We start from the raw sequence: 25,534 nt of genomic DNA on the forward strand, positions 1-25,534 counted from the left end.
AAAGCTGAAGCTCATCAAGACCTACCCTAGGCCATCCATGGGACAGGATCATCTCACTGGTCTTGCCTTAATCAGCATAAACCATGAGGTGGGAAGGAGCTGCCCTATGAGGACGTCATTGATGACTTTGGTTCCAAGAAAACCAGGAAGCAGTTATTTTGAGAAGGACAATCCATAAGACAGATGTTATTAATGTCTATCTGCTAGTAATACTAAACTACTAGTAGTTTGTTGTTTTGTTTTGGTTTTTTAAACAATTTTATCCATTCATCCATGGAGTGGGGTGCTGGTTTGTGTTCATTTAAATTAGATGGTTTATTTTCATTCATTTCATGCACTTTTAATTGTGACTTGCCAGCAGCTGATTCTTGGCTCTCTGCTGTAGCAGGATTGGCTGGCAGGTGATCAGGACCCCTTTAAAAACACCTGTGGAAGAGAGTGGCAAGGAGCTTAGACGGAAGGAGGGGAGAGGAAGGGAACATTCCCTGGGTGGACCATGGATGTTGTGAAAAATAGGTAGGACCAAAGAAGTGTGGAGGATGGGTAGATGGGCCTGCTGGTGCCATGGCCAAGCTACCAAGCTGTTTTGAACAGTTTAGTCTCCATTTACTTTTTGGATGTTTAATTTCTTTTATTACTTCATTTGGCTTATATGTTATTGATCTAGTTCTTAGAAGATGTTTATTTAGTTTACTTTTTAATAAACTTCCGTCTGTCCGTCCTTCCGTCCATCCATCCATCCATCCGTTCATCCATCAATCCATCAATCCATCAATCCATCCATCCATCCATCCATCCATCCATCCATCCATCCATCCATCCATTTTCTTCTGCTTATCCAGAGTCGGGTCGCAGGAGCAGCTGCCTAAGCAGGGAAACCCAGACTTCCTTCACCCTGGCCACATTTGTCAGCTCGTCCGGGGGATCTCGAGGCATTCCCAGGCCAGCTGAGAGATGTACCTCCAGCGTGTTCTGGGTCTTCCCCAGGGTCTCCTCCCAGTGGGACATGCCCAGGACACCTCACCAGGGAGGCATCCAGAAGGCATTCTGACCAAATACCCGCGCTACCTCATCTGGCTCCTCTCGATGTGGAGGAGCAGCAACTCTACTCTGGACCTGGAATCACTGAGCTTCTCACCCTATCTCGATGGGTGAGTCCAGAGAAAACTTATTTCAGCTACCTGTATTCACAATCTTGTTCTTTCAGTCACCACCCACAGCTCGTGACCATAGGTGAGGGTAGGAACGTAGCCGGACCGGTAAATCAAGAGCTTTGCCTTTTTGCTCAGCTCCTTCTTCACCACAACAGACCGATGCAGAGTCCGCATCACTGCAGATGCTGCACCGATCCGCCTGTCGATCTCCCGCTCCATCCTTCCCTCACTCATGAACAAGACCCCGGACTGTGAACTCCTCCACTTTGGGCAGGACCTCATTGCCTACCCAGAGAAAACACTCTACCCTTTTCCAGCTGAGGACCATGGTATCTTACACTTAATAAACTCACCCATTTTTAAATTTGGAGCAGTGTCCCTCTTCTTCATGGGCTGGTATCTAGAAAAGAACCGGACCACCATCCAGTGTGTGACAGACACATTTCAAATCTATCAACAATGTCTGTCCATGTAAGTTCATGAGACAATGGTTCATCATAAAGAGGAATAGGTCTTACTTTATGATTTTATTGGTTAAACATTTCATCCACAAATGTAGATTTTTAAAAAACTAATGAGTTTTCACGTTTTTAGAAAGCTGTGGACTTTTTTGAAACAACGAAAGCCTTGAACATTCACAACTGACTGCACTAGGACTTTTAACTAGACCTCATTGTTGTAGTTTTCCTATGCTGTCTTTCTTCGTGTTTGAATATTGACTCTGCCCCATTTTTTACACTTTGAATGTCACCAGAGTTTATTTTTCTCATTTTTGTGAAACTCAGAGTGTTTGTAGCCAGACTGTTTTGAATAAAAATAACTAAACCTTAATTCTACTTATTTCCAATATATTCTGCTTTTTATGACACTTAAACCTTAAACACCAGTAGTCTGGAAGTCAAAAACTCCCACAGGCCCTTTTGGGGTGCACACTCTAAGAAATGAAACATAGGGTTTTTTAAATTTAATTCATAGTTTTATTTTCAATATGCTTAAAATTGTTCATTTTAGGGGTGTAATTAATAATGTTTTATTTTATTTAATTAATATCAAACCGTTTTAATGCTAAAGGATAGTATTATCTAGAATGTATCGAACGCCTTTAATTAAATCTAAAGAGCCCTTTCCAAACCATTTCTGAGCATGCGCAGTAAATGACGCAACTTTTCGAGCATGCGCACCTTTCTTCATCACCTGCCGCCTTGAACTCTGTCCATGCTGTCTGTAAAGATCGACTAATCTCCATTCATCTGTCAGAGTGAAGGTAATTTCTTCGTATTTTTCATTATAATATAATTTATCTAGTACTTTGTGATAATATATGGGGTAATTTGGGGTAATTTTTAGAAAACACCACATACATTTCCATTGTTATGCGGATGACACCCAGCTCTATCTCTCCACAAAGCCAAACTCCACTCTCCCACCTACCTCACTCACAGATTGTCTTCATGACATTAAGTCCTGGTTCACTTCAAACTTTCTCAAATTAAACAGTAGTAAAACCGAAATGTTACTAGTTGGCACCAAATCCACCCTCTCTAAATCTGATAGTTTCTGCATTCCCATTGATGACTCTTCCATCTCTCCCTCCCCTCAGGTAAAGAGTCTGGGTGTCATCCTCGACAGCACTCTTTCTTTCACATCACACATTAATAACATAACACGGTCCGCATACTTCCATCTCCGCAATATCAACCGCCTACGCCCCTCTGTCACCCCTCACACCACCGCCATACTTGTACACAGCCTGGTCACATCACGCTTGGATTACTGCAACTCCCTTCTGTTTGGTCTTCCCCAGAAATCAATTCATAAACTTCAGCTGGTACAGAATGCAGCAGCCAGAATCATCACTAGAACCCCATCCATCCATCATATCACCCCCATCTTACAGCAGCTCCACTGGCTAACCAACACCCATCGCATTCACTATAAAATTTTGCTGTTAACCTTTAAGGCCATACACAACCTCGCCCCTCCATATTTTTCTGATCTCCTCCGTGTTGTCAAACCGGTCCGTTCCCTCAGATCCTCCTCTGCAATTCACCTCATCTTCACCCCCGCTCGCCTTGTCACCATGGGGAGTAGAGCTTTCAGCTGCTCTGCTCCTCATCTGTGGAACTCACTCCCCCCTGACCTCCGCAACTCTGATTCTATTCATCTGTTCAAATCCAAACTGAAAACACATCTGTTTAAACTGGCTTACTCATTATAATATGTACATTGTTGCAATCACTGTTTTATGTTTTTCTTGTATTTTATTTGGATTTATTCATTGTTGTGTTTTTATTGTACGGTGACCTTGAGTGTGAGAAAGGCGCCTTTATAAATAAAATGTATTATTATTATTATTAAATTTTTCTCTCCTCCTCTCTCTCTCAGGTTGCTAGCTGCCGTTTTGAGCTGTGCTGCTAAAGTGCATGTTGAAGGTACCAAATGCTTTCATATCACTTGCTTTTTGCTGATTACACAATTTTTTTATCGGTGTAACGGTACACGTAGTTGTAATATACTGTTTCGGTACGGGTCTGTGGTTTCGGCGAAAAAGACGAGGATTATGCTAATTAGCCGCATGCTTTTAGGCGAACGTAAACAAAGATGGCAGATTTATATTTGGACACAATTAGGGCTGTTGGAAAGTGAAATTCCAAAGTGAAAGGTTTTAAAGGCACAGTTGTATTATTCAGGGATATGTTGAGTGTCCAAAAATGTCAGTTTTATTTTTGACATGTTTAATCTGACAATAGTGTATTGTTTACAAGAAAGTTAGATCATTTACTGATCAGATGACATACACAGGTCATTTTTATATTAAGCCTAAAAACATGTCAAGTAATTGTTTACTTGGTATCTTTTTTTATTGGTATATTTTGTTTTTGTGTACTGAAATTGTACCAAAAATGTACTGAACCGTACCAAATCAAAATTTTTGTGTACTGTTACACCCCTAAATTTTACATTTCTAATTTTTTTTATTTGGTCTCTTAGGTTATGAATGTGGTGTTGTAAGCTTTGCTCTACAAGTGTATCTAAAAGGTTCCAAATCCTAAAACACTTGAGACTTAAACACTCAATTCTTGGCCTGAGACACTCATATCCATGCATTTACAGTCATTGTCCTTGTACCTTCAAAACATGGGGTGGTCTTAGGACTCATCTAAGTCGTGCACATAATGCTAAGCCCTCTCGCACTGTAGAACATGGTATTTTGACTTGTCCTTCTTGTCCTGAAAGCCACATATCAACAAGCAGAGAATACTTCCTCCATATTAATAAACATCTCAAGAGGTTGGAGACAGTAGATTGTGTTTATAAAAATTGTTCTTTTAAAACCAATGTATATGGTACTTTTCAGACACACAAGAATAGAAAACATTCTACATGTACGTTAAGAGATTTCAAAAATGAAATAGTGAAAAGAACTGAATTTACAAGTGACCATGATCTTTCAGAGGAGTCTGCAGACGAAGGGCCTTCTGACTTGCATAGTGAAGCTGGTTTAGTTAGTGAAAATTTAGAGGAAGCTGTAGTTAAAAACCTTGCCTTGGTTTTATTAAAGTTGGAGGTCTTTTCACATGTTCCAACATCTGCAATTGATCATTTACTCGAGGGGCTACATTTTTTATTGACTACGTCTTCTTTACCCTTAACAAATAGTTTAACTTTGGCTGTTCTCAAGGAACATAATATCGAGGTTACTGCATCGCTAGTGAGTGAGTTGTGCACTGCATTATACAGTGAAAATCCACTACTGAAAAGTATTGCGAAAGGAGGATCACTTGAAACATCATTTAAGCGCAAGAAGTTTTACTATGACAAGTTTAATGTTGTTGTGCCAGAGGAATATGTTCTAGAGGAAAAAACTAACAAAACCTTTCAATATATTCCACTGCTGAAGTTATTGGAGCAGTTACTTCAACGTAAAGACATTATTGGAAAGCTGGTTGACAACTATAAAAGCGGTCTTTCAAATTCACAATTGCTTATGTAACCCCTGACTAAGGTTAAGTAAGTGCAGAATATGCAAACGTATGAAACAGTAACTAGATTCGGCAGGAGTACAATGACAACCTGAGTGAGTGCAGAAGGAAATGGCTGGAAGCAGGAATAAGTGACCGTAACGATTGTTATTTGTAGAAAAAATTAGAAAAAAAATAAATTGCACATTTACAAATTCAATAACAGTGACAATGATACTAAGCCGGCATAAAACAAAACCCCAGTCTTTGAGCTCAATATTTGTCTTTAAGTCGTTAGTCGAGTCAAACTTTCTTTTTAGTTCAGTTCTGTTCCTGTCCGCGGGTTGGAGTTGTTACCACTTTGCTGATGAACTTCAAGAAGAGGATCTTTAGACAAGAGTTCCATTCAGCTCAGCTCTGGGTTCAGGCTCGCCATCTCCAGCCGGAGAACATCAGGTATCCAGGAGTCCAACTTGTCAGTGACTCAACCATCAGGACGGAAAAACCTAGCCTGCACAACAATAATATTATTGTATACAGCTAAATATCTCTTCTCTCCCACAGCCATAGCTTTAGTTTTTATCCTCTTTTTCTTACTACCATTTAACAATAAACAATAGTGTTTTACATGCATGTTTTTAACTCAGAGTATCTTTTGTTTTACATGAAATAACTTTTTAACTCATGTATCACAAATAAATGAATTTCTCCTATCCCTTTTTTTTTAAACTCAATTAACCATAATTTTATGATTAATTTACTGAAACTAATTAAATTATTGGTTTTAAACCATCTTTCAGATTTTATACATCATAACATGAAATATAACAATAATTTCCTTTAAAGTCAACAGATACTAATAAACCCTTATTTAGCAACTATTTTTAGCATTACTTTGGTTTATCGGTAAGCTTTCACATAGTAAAACAACAAAAATGTACATTTAGCATCTTATAAACATGGCATTTGACCAAGAAAATGGTGAAAAATAACCAAAAATGCTTCGTTACCCTATTGCAAACTCAAATTCCACATAACAAAACTCAAATTCAATCAGAAATAGCATTTCAAGTAGCTTTTACACAATAAACATTCACCCACGATTAGCGTTAGCATAAAGCTAATCTCAACCTAGTGCTAGCATGTCCTTCCTAGCACACACGTGGCTTCCACTCACCAAGATGAGGTGTCAGCACGAGCACAGCAAGGGACACAGCCATATGGTCTCTCTGGCTCATATTCCCTTCCACCAAACGACCCATAAGGTGTGGCTCGGACTGTCTACAATCTCTCTTGTTCATTCTCAGAGTGCAAAAAAACGCTAACTAGTGCGTGTCTCAGTCCACTGCTTGGAAGGTGGAACTGATATTACTCTTAACCAATCAGAAAGTCATTATCACATAACGTGACCATGAAACAGGAAGATAGTGAAGCAAAATGGACTGCATTTCCTCTTTTCAAAATAAAAGTTTTTCAAAATAAAAGCGTACAATTTTATTCCATAACAGAAAAAGGGGTCATTTTCTACACTGGGTTACACTTACATGTTTTCAGGACGGTGAGAATCATAAGAATAATATTTTTTTTTCAAGTGGGGAGCTCAGAATTTCATTATGCCTATATATTGATGATTTCGAAGTGTGCAACCCGCTAGGAACATCTCGCAAAAAACATAAACTTTGTGCTGTTTATTGGATTCTGGGGAACTTGCCGTCTAGTTGCAGCTCAGCCCTTTCCTCAGTCTACTTAGCATTGTTGTGTAAAAGTGAATTAATTAAATCTTTCGGTTATGAAAAAGTATTTGAACCTCTGCTGTGTGATTTAGTCAGACTCGAGAAGCAAGGTTTATTCGTGCCCCTCCTTGGTTCGGTTATCAAGGGTACAGTTCAGTGTGTCATCGCTGATAATCTGGGGGCCCATGGGCTTGGAGGATTTGTGGAGAATTTTTCAGCTAATTATTTTTGTCGTTTCTGTACAGCCCACCTTTCTGATATCAATACGCATGAGGTAAAGACAGGAGCATTTCAACGAAGAACAAAGGAAAATCATCTGCTTCATATCAAGACTGCTCAAGAACAAGGTGTGAACTGTTTAGGTGTTAGAAAATCCTGTGTGTTATCGGATAACCTCTCATATTTTAATGTTGTTACTGGTTACCCTCCCAACATTGTCCACGATTTCTTTGAAGGTATAGTTCCTGTTGAGTTGGCGCAGTGTATTGACATCCTCGTGTCCAAAAAGTATTTCACTCTCGAACAACTGAACGATCGTATTCGTTCTTTTCCTTACAAGGAAGGAGATAAAACAAACCGTCCCACTGTGTTATCAAAAGCTGTAAGTAAGAAGAAGAGGCGTTCTCTTGGTGGTAATGCACACGAGAACTGGTGTCTCATTCGCTTGCTTCCTTTTATCATTGGACCAAAAGTCCCTGCTGATGAACCAGCTTGGCTGGTTATTTTAGACTTAAAAGATCTTGTCGAGCTTGTAGTAGCTCCTGTTCATAGTCTACAATCTGTTGCATATTTGGAGTGTAAGGTCTCAGAGCACCGAAAGCGTTACCAACAACTATTTCCTAATCAAAAACTGATGCCTAAACACCACTTTATTGAGCACTATGCAGAAATGATCAAATGTTTTGGTCCTCTTGTCTCATTATGGACGATGAGATTCGAGGCCAAGCATAGTTTCTTTAAACAGGCTGTTCGGAACATCAAAAACTTCAGAAACATAGCTGGCTCTTTAGCTCGTAAACATCAGTTAATGATTGCATATAAAATGCTTTGTCCTGATGGTGAAAATTCTGCTGATGTTACTCACGTGACAGAAGTGCCGTTGGATGTCCTTAAAGACAATGTTGTGAAAAGTATCTCTGACAAATATCCAGACGTGACTGCTGTTAACTTAGCCACTAGTGGTTTTGTGAACAACATTTATTACAAAAAGGGGATGATTGTTGTGCATGGATCGTGTGGTGGTCTACCTGATTTCTGTGAAATTCAACATTTGTGCATTATTAAAAACGAGACTCTCCTCATTCTGAAAAGACTAAATTCATGGTACAGAGAGCACTATAGAGCTTTTCAACTACAAACAACAACAGAAGTTGTTGTTGTATCCATGACAGACCTGGGCGACCTTTACCCTCTATGCGACTATGAAGTTGGACACTTGCGGATGGTCACCTTGAAAAGGCATATTCACATTGGTAATTGTTTTATTTGATTTCACTCAATGTTAGATAAACATAATGTTCTTCAGACTGTATTGTTTGAGTGGTGTTTGATCATCCAGGAATTATCCATAGTATATAGTAGAAATATAGTAGAAATTTAGGAATATTGTCCACTGGACAGTATTTCTTAAAACAAAATCCCTATGATTAATTTACGCAATGCTCTTGTTTTTCAGCATGAAGAATGGCTGCTACTTTGAGGGTGATACTTGGAGTGGACAATTCATCCAAGTTGATTCTTCCTTGCGGAATCCCTGGTTCAGTGGACAGGTTAAAAGAAGAAATACAAAGACAGTTTGGATTGACCGAAGATTTCAGGTTGCAATATAGAGATGCTGAGTTTGACAATGAATACATGAACCTTACCACAACTGGGGACATTAAAGACAAGAGCACAATCAAAGTAATTTACACACAAAACCCGGCGCCCTCCACTGTGCCCACCACAGCTTCCACAGCTGCCTCCACAGGAACATCTTCACTGTTTGATTCACCATCCTTGCCAGACACTGACATCCTTTCCTCTCCAGACTCCAGTGCCTCATGTTCATCTCTTCGCTTGCGGAAATGGCCCTTAAACTTTCCAATACCAGAGTTTAGTTTTGGTGTGCAGTTTCAGTTAGAGAGAGCCCAACAAGAATATGTAAACAATGGGACTCTCTTAGACCCGAGCCCAAAATTCAAATCTGACATATTAGATATGTTGGCCTCAGAAATTGCAAAATACAAAGTTTATCCCTCAAGTGCAGATATTGATGATGTTGCTGAAGCATTAATACAAAAATATCCCTTTCTCAAAGAGACTGGATCTGTGACAGGCTGTGAAGGCTGGAAAGTAAGCATCAGATACAAAATGGCCAATTATCGTACCACGCTGAGAAACATAGGGTGCCCAGAGGTGGCAATAAACACTCTACAACACAAGAGAGAACGAGAGGAGAGTCCATGTTGAAACAAAGTAAAAAAAGCACGGAAAGCGGAAGTGAACTTCTTACCGCAATACCCTGCAGGAGAAACAAAGGAAAGTCTGGAGGAAGAACGGCAAGCACTACTGATGGAGGTGAAGAAAACAAACAATGATCAAATAATCAAAACATAGATGGATAAGACGTTTGCACACCGAAGAAGAGAGGTGATTGAAGAGATGCCGTTCATTGCGGAGTTCAAGAGCAGATGGCCTGCCCTCTTCAAAGTACATGAGGTATGAGTTTGAGTCTTGTTTTAAAACTGTGGCCATGAACAGAAAATTACGGTTTACATTTCAGGACATTTTAAAACTCCAGATTTCATCTTTGTGCAGACATGATTTAGCCCTGGTTCCATCCTGATTTTGTCCTGTTTAAGACTTTGTTTGGTTTGGTTAGTCCTCCTGATCTAAACCTGGGCAGCACCAGAAGTAGTTGTCTGGGTTTAGATCAGATTTGGTCTGGATTTGGTACTGGTTTGAATTGAAGTATTTAAAAATTTTATACAATTTATACAATCATTATATGTCTTAAACAGACACTTGTCCTTTGGTTTGTTCTCCTGAGTCTCATTCAGGGATCTGTGTAATCAGGGTTGTGTAGGATATTTAACTAAAATGGAGTGAATTTTGTGGTAGACAGATGATGGAATGCCTTCAATACAATGAATTTGAAATACATTTCTATGTCCTTTTCAGGATGTCAGCGTGATGGAAGATGAAGAGCTCGAGGGGATTGATTTGGGCATTTATAAAATAATCCACGAAGGAGCACAGCTAGATGACTCCCTTGAAGATGTTGGCATCATCATCGAAAAGTGCACCGTCTTGCAGGATCTTAGTGATGTGGCGAGCGGGTGTGCACTTTTGTTTGGGCTAATTTACTGCCTCAATCTGAGCTACCCAAAGCCATTTCGTTACTTATTTGAGTTCTTTCAGAAAGTGCTCATGGGACTGGATGATAAGAAACTGTCTACCAAAATACAAGTCCTGAAGAACAAACTCTGCCAAAAGGAGATGCAATGACTGTTCAAGAGGGGAATGTCCAAAACATAAAACACAATTCTCTATTTTCTTGCTAAGGAAAAATTTGACTGTTTGAAAGTTGCAGTTTTTTTAATAATGGAAAAGGGAGGTCAAATGTCAAGTTGCTCATTTTATTTAAGCATTTTTGGTCTTTGCATTTAAGAAAATTTGCGAAATTTGCTGTATGCTGTTTTGTTTTGAATGAGAAAAAGAAAACTTACAATTCTGAATCAGATTTTTTGGACTGGGGATAAAATTGCCCAGATTGACTTTAATTTTTTATTTCACTTCTTACATATTTTCTGTAATTGCAGTATGCAGTGATTTTAGTTTGAGTTAAACGTTATAATGCCTTAAAAGATTTGGAATAGGTCAGTTCTGCTGTCTTGGAGATAATCACCACGAAAAGTGACGTCTATGCCTGCCTGCCTTTATTAACCCAAATGTACCCACTGATGAACCAGCTTGGCAGGCTAGTTTAGACTTAAAAGGTCTTGTCGAGCTTAGTAGCTCCTGTCCATAATCTATCTCTGTTGCATATTTGTCTCTGGAAAGATTATTTTCAAATATTTCCTAATCAAAAACGGATGCCTAAATGCTTATTCATTAAGCACTAATTAGAAATTCTCAAAAGTTTTGGTCCTTTAATAGTTGGGAAAGTATCTTACAAGTAGCAGTACTGTGGTAAATCTGCAGACTGTAGCCATTGCAGATCTTCGACAGGAGTTCAACAAAATACAGTATTGTATCGGATTTGACATCCTACTGCACACTACAGTGTCACTTTGTTGAAACTGGAAAGTTGTTTCCAATGTTTACATTTTGGTCTATGCCTTTTATTTAATATTGCAGTATGCAGTGTTGTTCACTGTTGAAGCTTTGCCTCGTTAAAGGCTTTTGTAAATAAAGTTGTTAATGCAACACAATTTTTTTTGTATTTAGACTTTTTATGTAAGCCCTGGTGTACAAGAGTTTTCCATTGTAGGTTAAAGTTATTGAGTGTTACATAAATGTTAATGAGTATGTGTAAACAAGTGTAAAAAGGTTCCTGAGTTGTCACCTGTACTCTATAGTTAAGTGCTGGACCTTTCCTGAAGATCTTTGAAAGGTCCAGCACCTAACTACAGAGTACAGATGACAACTCAGGAACCTTTTTGCACTAGTTTTAATTACACCTAAACATTTAGCATATAAATATTATTAATTAAATCATAATTAATCAAATTAATTAAGGCCAAAGCACAGGGTAAATGGTACACTTAAATCAAAATTAATATTGTCAATTAAAACCAAAGTAATACTGTCAATTAAATGAACAAAGTGTGATTACATTCTAATTAATGATGATAAGTAATGACAATTGTGCAAAGCTGTAGCCTTTATATAACAATTTCACTTCAGATATACGTGACCATTGAGATTGCAGATAACAACCATATTGTTTTATGCTTAATTGACAGAGTTTTGTGGAAAAGATTGCCTTAACTTTATCAATTAAATTCAACGTTTTACTTCTTAGAGTGCAGTCTTAAACTGTTCTACATCCTTTTGATTGTATAATTTGTGAAAGAAACCTGGAATTCCTTATCTAACATGCAGTCGTCAACGTAAGTCTTGGTTCTGTTTTAAAGACACAAATTAATTATTTATAATTAATTATTAATAGTTATAATTTAGTTATAATAATTATTATTATTCATATATTCATATTATTATTATTACTCCAACTCCACTTTATTTATATAGCACTTTCAAAACAACACGGTTGACCAAAGTGCTTCACACCAAATAAAAACAATAAAGTAATGAAAAGAGAATATAAAAGCATATTCAATAAAACAGGAAACAGTATGAAACAGTAAATATGTATACCCATCAGTCAAAATAAACAGTCAAAATATTCAGTCAAAACCAACATCTCAACCAGTGTTAAAAGCCAAAGAGACAAAATGAGTTTTAAACAGTGATTTAAAAAAAGTTAGTGAAGAGGCATCCTTGTGAGGAGGCAACTGGTTCCACAGTTCAGCCCAACTACAGAAAAAGCTCGGTCACCCCCAAGTTTCCTCTTGGATGGGGGGACATTGAAGAGTGACCTGTCTGCTGATCTGAGAGAGCGTGACGGTTTGTAGGGCTGTAAGAGGTCTGACAGATATTGTGGGGCAAGACTCTGAAGGCACTTAGAAACAAATAAAATAATTTTAAAATAGACTCTAAAATGAACAGGCAGCCAATGCAGGGAGGCCAAGACCGGAGTAATTTGTGCTCGTTTTTTAGTACTAGTTAAAAGTTGAGCCGCTGCATTCTGGATCAGCTGCAGCCGATCAAGTGAGGTCTGACTGAGCCCAGTATCGAGTGCGTTACAGTAGTCCAAGCGATTAGAAATAAAAGCATGGATTAAAATCTGAAGATGATGCTGAGAAAGAAATCGTTTCACCTTTGACAGTTGTCTTAGCTGAAAGAAACTAGACTTGACCACCGAGCTTACTTGTGAGTCAAGTCTAAGATTACCATCCAAGCACACCCCAAGGTTTATTGCTGTCAGCTTCAAATAATCCGTCAACAACCCCAGGTCAGCTGGTCTCTTATATGCATCACTGGGCCCAAATAGCAACACCTCAGTCTTTCTGTCATTAAAATGAAGAAAATTAAAAGACATCCAAGCCTTAACTTCCTCTATACAACCAAGTAATGGTTTCACTGAGGGCGCTATTTTTTCAGGGGGAAATAAATCAGACTGTCATCTGCATAAAAGTGAAAGGGGATGCCCAGCTTTCTAAAAATTGCGCAGAGATGGAGCAAATAAAGCGAAAAGAGAAGCGGTCCAAGAATGGAGCCCTGAGAAACTCCACACATAATAGGTGCCGAAGAAGACTCAGTTACTCCAATTTGGACACTAAAACTCTGCTCGGTCAAATAAGATTTCAGCCATTGTAAAGCTCCACCCCGAAAACCACACAGTGACCAGAATCTGTGGCCATAAAAACATCGTTAACAACCTTCAAAAGTGCAGACTCTGTACTGTGCAATGTTTTAATCCAGACTGAAACACTTCAAGAACATTAATTTTCTCCAGGAAAGAAAGCAGCTGGGAATACACAACCTTCTCTAAAAGTTTGGAAATAAAATTAAGTTTGGAGATCAGCCTGAAGTATTAAAGGATGGAAGGGTCCAGGCTAGGCTTCTTAATTAGTGGTGTAACCGCTGCGTGTTTAAAACTCTCAGGTAAACTCCCACAGGTTACGCTGCCACTGATAATATGGAGCACATAAGGAGCTAAGGTGGGGAAGACCTCTTTAAAAAGACGAGGTGGAATAGTATCCTCAGGAGACCCCTGCAGGCTTCATATGTCTTACTAGATCAGCCAGAAACTGCAGGGTAACAAGCTTGAGATTGCCAGTTCTGGCGGGTCAGTCGATCTAACACTGGACCCAGTTCAGCACACAGATCTAGGAGCACTGCTCTAGAGAATATCAGCATTTCAGCCAGTCAACATTATGGGCCAGGAAATCTTTGTGCTCTTTAATAACGCTCTCCAGTCTGATCCTGCCATTGGCATAATCTTCAAGAAGTGCCAGCACATCCAGTGTGAAACCTTATGCATGGGTGTCACTGCAGTGTTTATATTTATATTTTTATATATTAGTATTTTACTAATTACTACACACCTTGTCACAATGAATGTACCAATAAGTGCCATCACTATAAAATTTGAAGATGTACGAATGAAGATACTGTGTTGTAACTCTTAAATGAGTGCTTATGGACTGTATGGCTTCATCCAGGGACACATCTATAATATTGCAGGCCTGTTTATGATTACAAAGGGCTACAAGTCTGAAAGGAATGATTAAATGCATGAATGTGGCTGCTCTGCCAGTTTCCCCTGTCTGCAAAATGTTTGTGAGCAGAGTTTGCGTACAAGTGTGCTCATTGTCCCGTCAAGGTTGTTTTTATAAATCACAACCTTTGCACAGAAAGTGACATACGCTGCTTTCAGGCCCCTTTTTGTGCATACAGAACGTTTATAAATGAGGCCCCAGGTCGTGATAACTGTATATGTACTGCAGGCAAACACTGCAGCTTTTCATTAATGAAAATATCATGATTCTGGTGATTTCACTTTGACTGTAAATAATAAAGGTTTACCTGCCAGGGGACCGGGTTGAAGCTCCTCCGACTCACAGCAAAGCCCAAATATTGATTACAGATAAAGGGTGAAAGATAATTTGGTAGTTTGTAGATTCTAGTTACTGTACAATGTGACCAACTAAAGTAAAAAATGTTTTTAACCTAAAAGTGAAGCTCTTCCTATTACAAACAAGTAAAACAGGGTTAAATTTTTTATACCACAACAAAAAAACTGAGGGGGACAGACCGAATACTGATGGAGAATGGTGAAAGTGTGACCAAGCAAGCAGATTTGATGAAGCAGCTATGAGAATCAGCCAGAAGCCTAGACGTCAGCAACAGGAAGTCAAAGCAGCTAACAGGATTGTGGTTGCATCCCTGCATGCCCCAGATACCTCTCCTCTGGGGAGGAGCTGGTCCAGACTATTACGCAGATTTCCAAACTGTCAGCATCATGGAGAAAGGAAACAGGCCCAGATGGAAATAAAAAGATGCATGTGGTTCCCATACAGCCTTAAATCTCTGAAGTTGCTGAGTACAATAATCACTGGTATTTTTGCTCAAAAGTTTTTTCTTTTTATTTTAATTTATAATGGATTAGAATTATTTGTATGTGCATTGTCTTTACGTGTGATAAAATCAAACATACCTGAAACCTGTCACAGCATCTGGGATAAGAGATGAGCTGTGTTGCTTTTTGGTTTCTGCTCATTAGCTCACCTGGGTTAATTAGTTCCTTCTCCTCACCTGTGCCTTGTTAGTTCCTTTCATGTATTTAAGTCCATTGGTTTCAGGTTCTCGTTGCCAGTCAATTGCTTACTGTCTGTTGCTGTTAGTTGTTGTTGCAGTCCATGCCGTGTCAGTTGTGCCTCCAGAAATGTTTTTATGTTAGTTAAGTTTTACTTTATTAAAACCGCTCTGCCTCCCACCTCTTGAGCCTACGTTTGGGTCCTCACGTCCACGGCTTCATGACACACTTTTATAATTTCTTAACATTCTTAGTTTGAACTTGATTAAGGTATGGTGTTGGTAGGTACCAGATGTGCATGGGTAGTCAGAACTGCTGATGATGTCACACTAGGGCAATGCCACTCTGTGGAACCATTGCACTCCATTTCATAAGAATCAGACCTGCTTCAATCAACAGACACACATCGGCAATATAAACTTCCATGTTTTCCATGTGAGTAAATGAATTCGAGTAGACCATTTCTAGTAAAAATGCATCTTCCTGTTGATACACATATTAATCAAAAGACAGTGACCACAAGTCAAAACATTTAACATTAAATCTATAATTAAATAACATTATTACAAGTTAACTATGTCAGCTATGGTTACAAATTTCACTTTTAAAATATTAAAAGCATTAACAAATTAATTAATTACTGATAAAAAAAAAGTGCCTGTCTTTTTCTCAGTTCCAATGTTATTTACATCAAAACACAAATCCTGGAGAAATAGAGTTGGTTCAAATGTCAAAGTACAGAGTATCGCAGCGTCTGCTCCTCTCAGCAGGCAGGGTCGGGCAACTCCTCAATACATTGCAAACTTGCTCTTGAAACGCCACCAAGTGAAGCTTGTCCTGGTGGTTGTAATACAGCTGCGCATCTAATGCAGCAGGAAGAAACATTAATTTCTAGTGTATGTATAATAACTGGTTGTGTTGTGAATAAATGAAGCTCCAAAAACACATCCATATGTTGCAAATATGAATTGCACATGAGTCGCTAACATTAACGTTAGTCACACTGTTATTTACTTTTAATTCTGTAATTTTTTATGCCTTCGGAATAGTGACCTTTCTGTTCTCACAACTTTTGGAGGTAATGGGCAGGCCAGGGCGAGTCCCTTTTAATAATGATGGATTTCTTTTTAAAAGTCGTCCATGTTTCTGACAAAGAGCTACAATCGCTCAAAACTTCAGTTATGGTTACTTAGCTCTTGACGGGATCAAATAAAAAAGAATTATGAAAGCAGTCTGATCCTCACCAGATAAGACTGACTAACTGTTACGGCGGGTCAGACAGGTGTTGGTTTCTGAACCCCACAGTGCAGACACTGAAAATCCAGGAGACTGAGGCAGATGAATTAAAGAAAGGGTTTTAATGAAGACTTGAAATGAGCAAGATGTTCCGCGTTCCGGATCTGAGGACCACAGTGGAGTGCTGTTGACTGGACAGGCGGGCAAGCAGGCAGGACCGGACGTGAGCTTGGTTGGAGCCAGCGACAAGGGAGTGGACCGGGATGAGTGAAACAATCCAGAAGATCGGCAGGCAGACAGGATGGGCAGAATCCAGACACCAGGAGTCTAGAGACAAGACTGACATTAAGAAACATGAACTGTATTAAATAGAGAAACTAGAGAGGCCACAGTATACCAGATGGTTAACTGGAGGATCTGGCGAGGAGTGAAGAAAGGTCTGTTGGTTAAATACTGTGGTGGTGATGAGAAGATGGAGTTCTGGTGTGATGATCTGCCCAGGTGAGATGATTGCTGCTGCAACACTCCTGGTCAGAAACAGACATGACGCACAAGACAGACAGAGGGAGCCAGACGCACACACACACACACACACACACACACACACTAGGATAATCAGGGAACACATATACACAGGGGAGACAGACAGGAACCATAACACTAACTCCCTTGGACCTTTTTCATTAACAACCTGTTTTATCCTGCAGAAAACCAGTAAGTACCAGGCTGTCCCCAGATCCAAGGTCAGGTCATCATTTTGTACTCAGAGGAAAAAGAACATATGGTATGACAATGTATAAGAATACAATGTATACTGTTTAATAAATGAATAATAAATGAGATCAATCAATAATAGGGAAATTTCTTATACAACTGACAGTGAAAGGATAAAGGGTTTGCAGATACAGGTAAAAATGGTTGTGCGTTCATGATGGTGGTGACTTCTGCCATCATTTCATAAGTTAGCTGAGTCTTCTGTTGTGGCAACATTGAAACAAGATTTCTTCTAGCAATGCCTCCCAAACGGGATGCATGTGGCGGGTTGATGTTCCAGCATCCATGTTCACTCAGGTACCTCTGCACAGTTTTATCCATGCCGAGCTCCTTGCATGTCCAGTAAAGTTGGTGCCACAATTGAAATGGAGTTACAGGGCCTCTGAGTAAAAAGAAGCAATCACCTTAATGTGCACAGTTGTTGAACTGAGACAGCTGAACATAAGAGTCCACCGCTTACTCTCCCCCTATCCATTTGAGCACTTCTCAAGATCTGCAAGATCTTTACTGTTGTCATTGTCCCTTTCACTGTGAATGCTACCGCAGCAGAGTGGCTGCAACAGCCTTGTCTTTCATTCGTAGGACTTCAGTCTGGGCCATAGCATGCAGCAATTCTAGCTTCTGTGATAGGATGATCCCTGTCTTCCACATTTTCTCTGTGTAATCCCAGTATGTATTGAGAGTTGGTGTCAGGCTTCTGGGCATACCAACTTAGTTGTTGGGATCCGTCCAAGAACCAGCCAGCGTCTGTCAAAGCGTCCTGGTTATTAAACATGGTGTTCAGAGCAGCCCTCGCATCGTCACAGCCCATCATCATATCCTCTGGAAGCATGGGTGCCATTGTTGTTTTGAGGATCAACTGCTGCCTGTGCATTGGGACTTGGCAAACCAGTAGCTCGTAAATGTTACACGGCAGTACTAAGCTGTTGATGTCCAAGTCATAGCCTTCCATCGCATCCAGTGTGAAATGCCATAAGCTGATCAACCCCAGCATTGATCTACCAACCCCAGCACCCATGGCCCCAAACCTCTTGAAATTAGCCGGGTTATCGGCGGATCCATAGGGTATTAGTCTACACCCTGGCTGCACCATGGTCCCCCACTAAGGGCACCAAAGTGGGCCAAGAAAATATGCCCCACACCATTACACCACCTGAATTGAAAGCAGAATGGATCCATGCTTTCATGATGTTTCCACCAAATTCTGAGCCTACCATCTGAATGTGGAGCTGAAATGGCGACTCAGGCAACATTTTCCATCTTCTGTTATCCAGTGTTGGTGAGTCTGTGTGAATTGTAGCCTCAGTTTCCTGTTCTTAGCTGGCAGGAGGCACTCGATGTGGTCTTTTGCTGCTGTAGCCCATCTTCAAGGTTGGACGTGTTGTGTGTTCAGAGATGCTGTTCTGCTGACCTTGGTTGGAACCAGTGCTGATTTAACTTCGTGTTGCCTTTCTATCATCTTCAACCAGTCTGCCCATTCTCCTCTGACTTCTGGCATCATGTTTTTGTGCGAAAATCCCAGTAGATCAGCAGTTTTTGAAATACTCTGACCAACAACCATGCCACGTTCAAAGTCACTTAAATCCTCTTTTTTTCCCTCACTCAGTTTGAACTTCAGCAAGACTGCATGTCACGCCCTCACCTGGTCAAGCCAAGCCTGTCCTGCCATTTTACTGCAATCACTCCCCTAATCATCCACACCTGTCCCTGATCCTCTCACTCTGCCCATTCACTCCAGCTCTGCACTACAGCCAATCTCCCCTAATCAGTCACACCTGTCTCCCATTGACTCACCAGTCCGTAAATTCCCCGGCACCACACTCATTCCCGGTCGGCCCTTGATGCTCTTACTCTCATGGACCTGTCTCTTCTCCTGTTCCCCTTCCTTGGATGTCGTACCAGCCCTTCCACTACCTGCCTAAGTATGAAGATTCCTGTTTATTCCAAGGTCTAATAAAGTTATGTTAACTGTCTTCTGTCTCCGTGAGGTCCATGCATAACACTGCATGACTGAATGTGTTGCATTGCTGCCATGTGATTGGCTGATTAGATATTTGTATACAAGCAGTTGAACATGTTAACATGATAAAGTGGACGGAAAGTTTATGTTCTTAATAGTTTACGAGCTTATTGTGGGACCTTCATACAAGTAAGAAAATGAGGTTGTGCAGACAGACAGCTCTCAGCAGGAAGGGACTCCTTTAAGATGCTCATAACAGGAAAGGGATGGAAAACATGAAGCATGAAATAACTAACTAAATAAATAAATAAATAAAAATTATGACAAATTTTCAAAATCACCAGAAAGTCCTGGACATAAGTAAATGTTACAATAAAAAAAGAAATCAGCTTTAAGCTGTTATAAATTTAGGTGTGACAGGTTATGTATTGAACAGTAATCGCCATTCAGGACGACATACTTTCTTAACATTTTACAGATCTTCACCTTTTAACATGTAAAGATGCTACTTTACTTTAAAATAATCAAGAAAAAAAGTTATTCTTTGGTTTGTAAGGACACTGGTGGGTCATTTGTCCTCATACATACAGATTAAAAGATATACTAAATGGGTTAGGGAAGAAAAAGAATAGTTGGGAATAGCAGTAAGATTTGAAGAGGAAAGTGTGCTGAATATAAAAATTGTCTGGCTACTAAAACTAAACTGTAAAGAACGTAGACATAAGGTTTTGTCTGAGGTTTAATGGGGTACCAGATAATTTATTTAGCTTTTGTATAGATTGTTTTAAGGTTTAATCTTGGCTTGGTGGTGTGGTAAAGCTTTATCTAGTGAAAGACAGGTTATGCCCATCTGGACTTGATTTTAAATCACAGCTCTCTCCTACAGCAAATTGAAGAATTACATTTATGGATATAGGTGAGCAAATATTTCCAGTGGCATTACACTGAAACAGTGTCAACATGTTGATTTAAAAGATGTTCCAATGCAGAGGATTGGTACAGTTATTGTATTTGTGTAGATTATAGTCTGACTTTCTGTCTGAACTGCTCATAAGCAAAGCCACGGTACACTACCACTTCAAGCATACCTCTTGTAGAGATTTGTGAGGTATGTTTATAAAGAAGGGTTGCGTCCCATTGGAGGTCCCAGCTGTTCAGACGAGAAGAAAGAGAATGTATTGTTTTGTCCTTTTTTTTTTGTAACATTGTTTTGTCTTGGAAATGCCTTGGGATTCTCAGGAGAAGCTGGAGAGTGTCATTGGGGAGATGGATGTCTGGGTTACACCCCTGGATCTGTTGCTTATCCAACCTAGGATAGGACAAAGAAAATTTAGGAATGGGATTTGAAACCGTTAATTTTTATTGTTTTAATTTTCCTTGAATAGCTTGGCGGAGACAACTGACCCCCAACCTTTTTCCTTTGCACTTTTTTTTTTTTTTATCTTATTTTTATTCTGCCCAGGCCTGGACTGGCTGTCAGGAGCAGCGGGACCATTCCCGGTGGCCTGGGCTCTTCAGTGGCCTTAGTGGAGAAAGAGGAAAAAAATATAATAATAATAATAATAATAAATAAATAAAAAGTAAAAAATAATCACGGTGAACTACATTGGTGAAACTGATTGGTCTGCAGAAACTGGCACCACCAATGAAATGATTTGTCTTCACAGGTTTTCACCTTCCCCAATTGGCGATGATTAAAAACATCAGTGGTCAAGTTTTATTTTGAACACGAGAACTAATCAACACGAGAGGCGTGGAGGCGGAACAGCAGAGAGACAGAGGAACGTGGTGCTGGTAGCTGACTAATGGACTCAGGAAAAAAAGAGGAAAGGGGGAGCAGAAAGAGAACTTATAATAAAAAAAGAAGGCGCTTGAAGAGGAGGCGGGAAATGCTGGAAAATTTCAGATATTTTCAGATCCTCCACCAGCAGTGGTGTCCAGTCACGTGAGTTAACCGTTTCATAAATGACATTTACGGGGGGGCAGCGTGTTGTTTGGGGGCAAACGTTTATCTGAACATGATGATCACTGGTTGAGATTCTCCATGAGTCCTTTAAGTAGCTGTAATAATGAGCTGGGAGGCTACTGTCTAAACTTCATTCTACTGGAAATGTTGCACTGGTTTGTTGATTTATTATTAAACCACATCAACCCAAACACACAACTACACATGGATATGATACCGTTTATAAACACTAGGTCATATTTGGAGTTTCCTGGTATAACCTGGATAAAATAAACTAATTAGTTAATTATTTATGTTGTATTAAACTAACAGGTGGATATTTTAATACTTTGGCTGCTTGGCTATAACAGTCTGTCCACATATACTGTCCACATCTGTCCCTGTCCACATATACTGTCCACATCTGCCCCTGTCCACATATACTGTCCACATCTGTCCCTGTCCACATATACTGTCCACATCTGCCCCTGTCCACATATACTGTCCACATCTGCCCCTGTCCAACACACACGTAGCTGCACAGTTGTGAGAGTGCGAACATTTCTTTAGTCCAGGTTAAATGCTGATGAGGGAACTTTTGATTTAATCAGTGTCAGTGAGTTAATCTGGACGTAAATAATGTGGCTGCAGCATTTTATGCTTGTTGGGTAAATGTTGACGTCTGAGGTTTTAGTTAAAACTCCATATGGAGTGTGTGTGAATGTGTTTCTGTTCCCATGGTAATGACATGGCTTATTTTCCTGCATGAAATATTTGGTGGGTCCTGCTGAGCGAAACATATCTGCACAGATGGGAAGCTGCATGGTAAGTATTGGGAACTGTAAATAAATTTATTGGGATACTCATCAAGGAATTACTTAAGTGTGCTACTTATTTTAATTTATATTCTTACTCTGTTAATCATATTAAATATCTCTTATCTTTAAGCTCATATACTTACTAACAGTGTGCTTAAGCAACCATGAGACTCTTCATATGGGGTGAGTGAGAAGAACATGTGGAGGCTGATTAATTGTCTCTGCTGGTAAAACAACATGTGGAACGTTAAAGGAAATGTCTAAGTTAACCAGAGTCCAGAGGAAATCTCCTGCTTGTCTGTGTATTGTCTTCTTGTTCTTGTTTTTTAGGACACAAGCGGATGGAGGTCACAAGGACGGCTGTAGAGATCTGCATGTGGTCGACCTGTGACTGCAGCTGACCCTGTACCTTTTTAGTAATGTGGGAAGAAGTACCTGTTCTTTATTACTTGTGCATTTTTAAGGTTTTCTCCATCAGAACCCCTCCTAAAGTTGGACAGTCTCTCATCTAAGTTGAGAAGACTTTTTAATTTTCTGATGTTATTTGAATCACATCAGGTGAACTTGCTGTTGGCCACTTCATGTTTTTAGTAGTGAATATTGGTGTTGGTGTATTAACGGTACTACAGTAAACTTACTAAATCTAAATGATTTGCAGACTAAATGAAACAATCATGTTATTTATCTCAACAGACGATCATCATTAATATCAGAGTACTGCTTTGACTTTTGTATTGAAACATTTGACGAGAAGAGAGAAACACTGGACTAGTGATTTGTAGTTTTATGTGAATGTTGGTCTAGAATAATGAGCTTTGGTGATTATTAAGTCCATGTGTGTGTATGTACACTTGCACAAGTGTGAGCATATGCATGCAGTATATGTGTCGGGATGGCCTGAGTGAGTGTATGACTCCCACCCCGACTTTGTGTCCCAGTCCGGCACTGATTCTGCCCAAATAAATATCGGATGTTGTTTTAGTCATGAATTCATGTTTCTTTTTTTTTCTCATCAGGTATCAGGTAAAGAAATATTCACTGGACAGAAAACTAATAAAATCCTTTGAATTCTACTTCTGTGTCATTCGTTAACTGATGCTAAATGAGATGTTGGCCAGAGGGACTCAGTAAGGTCAGAACACTTCGTGTCAATGTGTTCTCGTTACCTATGTGTAGCAAATCCTATGAAAACTCTTCGTAGGATTTGCTACGAATTTCCACTGTTCCACCGTTATCAGGAAGATGGTAGACCAAGTAAATACTTGCAGAATTAGGTCTTTCGCACTGTTTCCCATGAAGGAGGTATTCCCATTAGAAAGCGCATGTGCAAATCAAAACCAAAATCTGGACATTAACAAATAACATAGCCTTTACTGCAAATCAGCCACCTATAAAGACTATGAAAAAAAAGAAAGAAAACTGACATTTTTTGCAGTTGAAGACACCAACAAAGCGAGTAACACATTCTTTGTGTGTCCATCTTTGAACTGGAAAGAAACAAAAACAGTTATAAAGTGATGTATAATGGATTGGAAGTATATAATGCTTTATTGTTTTTTTTTTTAACATATTTGCCACTTTAATGGTCATCATAGTGAAACATCTTGCAGTAGCCACAGTCCTCCACATCTCTGGAATGTAGACAAAGACGGACCACTTGAGCACTCATCTACTTCATTACTTTTCTAAATGTTGAGTGGGACTTAAAGTCTACTCCATCTCTATCTCCTATGATCTGCTTACAACAAAGAACTTAAACAACTTTCTAAATAGGTTGTATTGGGAAAAAAAGAACTAAAAGTCTTACCTCATCTGACAGCCAGCCATTTCCGCAGAGTGTTTGAAAAGATGTGTCGTATAGCTTATATGGACCAACAAGCGCATCGATTTGCCTGGAGTCTTTTAAAGACCAAAGTTTCAGTACAGCAACAAAAATAAAACATTAAATTATTAGCTTAGAAAACTAAAGCAAAACCACAATGAGGAACACATGCAGACATGACCAGGAACAGGTCATTAAACAAATAAGCAAATAACTGACCAACCGGTCAGAACCAGTTATTTTGAATTTCTGTTGTTTGGGTGTTTACAGTGGATTGAGACATGCTTGGAGGGGGTGAGGGAGATGATGGACACATCCTGGGAGGGGCTAGCTTCCTTCCCTCCTACATTGCCTCTTTTGGTGACTGAAACTGTGTTTTGTTTTCAACAAGTTACCCTTCAGTGTATTCTAAAACTCAGTTTTCCCCACACGTTGCTGGACTATCTTCAGAAGTCAGGCTCCTTCCTTGAACCTTTCCTACTTCTCTTTCGAACGTGGAGCAGAAGAACATCATCCCCTTTGTTTATTAAAAATTGTTGTGTTTTCTGCTGAGCAAGTTTCACATTTTCTTTTACCTTTTCATTTCTGTCCTCCTGTTTTGTTTCTTGCTCTTTTATGAACTGGCTGTAGTTCATGTGTAGTGTAAAAAAAAAATAAACAAAACACGCTCCGCATGTGCACAGCGACATTCAGAAGATTCCTGTCAAAAGGTCCTCATTGAGAAAGCTGAGAGTACATTTGTATATTTGTACACAGGAAAGTCATTAAAACGCCACAGTTAGACCCCACCCGGCATTATAACTGCAACTTCGGAAGGGAACCTTGACTCTTAAGCAGGGAGGGTTAAACTTTTGTGGTTGTGTGTGTGTAAGCGGTTAAGATTGATTAGAGACTATTATTTTGATACATGCACAGTTCATGGGATAATTCACAAGTTCAATTAAGTTAAAATAGACCCTCCCAGTATCTCAATTGCTATACTGTTGTGAATATGTTAGTTTGCTGTATGGAGTCACCACTAAAGGGCACAGGGCATTTCCTCCCATTTCCCCCCTTTTCAAAGAATTTTTGCTATAAATGAAAAAGTAATTAGGTAAGGAAGTCCTTCATAGATTACATATATGGCCTTTAAAAGAAATCCACCTTGCAACTGCAAGCTATAGTGTTTTCAGAATCAGGTTATTAGTAGTCTCAGAAAAAAAAGGCCTACAGTTTTAGGCTCAACTTGGGTCTGAATGTCCTCCATGTCCAGTATTTTGTGATCAACTAGTTTTATTCTTTTGTAGCAGTATAATGTTATAGCACCTCAATATAAATGATATACTAACATTTAAAAATTTATAAATTTTTTTCATATTAATAACGATTAATATGAATAGAAATCAAGCCTTTTGGAGCACAACCACCGTTTTTTACTTATTACACAGCAATAAAAGGAAGAGCGTGAATTACCTCTATGTTGATAGATATTTAATTAATCAGTCTCTAAACACTACATTTAGTGAGTTCTCGTTTGAAGAACATGACACTAACAGAACTTATCCTAAAAGTTTAGTTTTAGCCTATTAGTAGTTAAAGAAGTGAATCTAACTCAGATCAGATGGGACGCTAAATGAAAAGGAAGTTTAATGGATTACTGCTAAGACACCCGCTAGAATCAAGCCGTTTTATGGCAGGTCTCCTTTTCGTTGTTGGATCGGGTGTGGACAAGGTCACAAGATGAGAGAAGGTGGTGGTTCTGGAAATTTCTCTCTAGGGAGTATCA

General features: G+C 39.4%; 1 protein-coding gene across 1 annotated transcript; it reads left to right on the plus strand.

Annotated features, from left to right (window-relative positions):
• The first annotated feature begins 3,549 nt into the window (after positions 1-3,549).
• On the plus strand, positions 3,550-5,148 carry LOC121632198. The gene is made up of 2 exons (XM_041973443.1): positions 3,550-3,586; positions 4,146-5,148. The coding sequence occupies exon 2, from the start codon at positions 4,153-4,155 to the stop codon at positions 5,146-5,148; it is 996 nt and encodes a 331-aa protein (XP_041829377.1). The 5' UTR covers positions 3,550-3,586; positions 4,146-4,152.
• The last annotated feature ends 20,386 nt before the right edge of the window (positions 5,149-25,534 follow it).

The sequence above is a fragment of the Melanotaenia boesemani genome, chromosome 21 (assembly GCF_017639745.1).
Source record: "Melanotaenia boesemani isolate fMelBoe1 chromosome 21, fMelBoe1.pri, whole genome shotgun sequence".
Lineage (NCBI taxonomy): Eukaryota > Metazoa > Chordata > Actinopteri > Atheriniformes > Melanotaeniidae > Melanotaenia > Melanotaenia boesemani.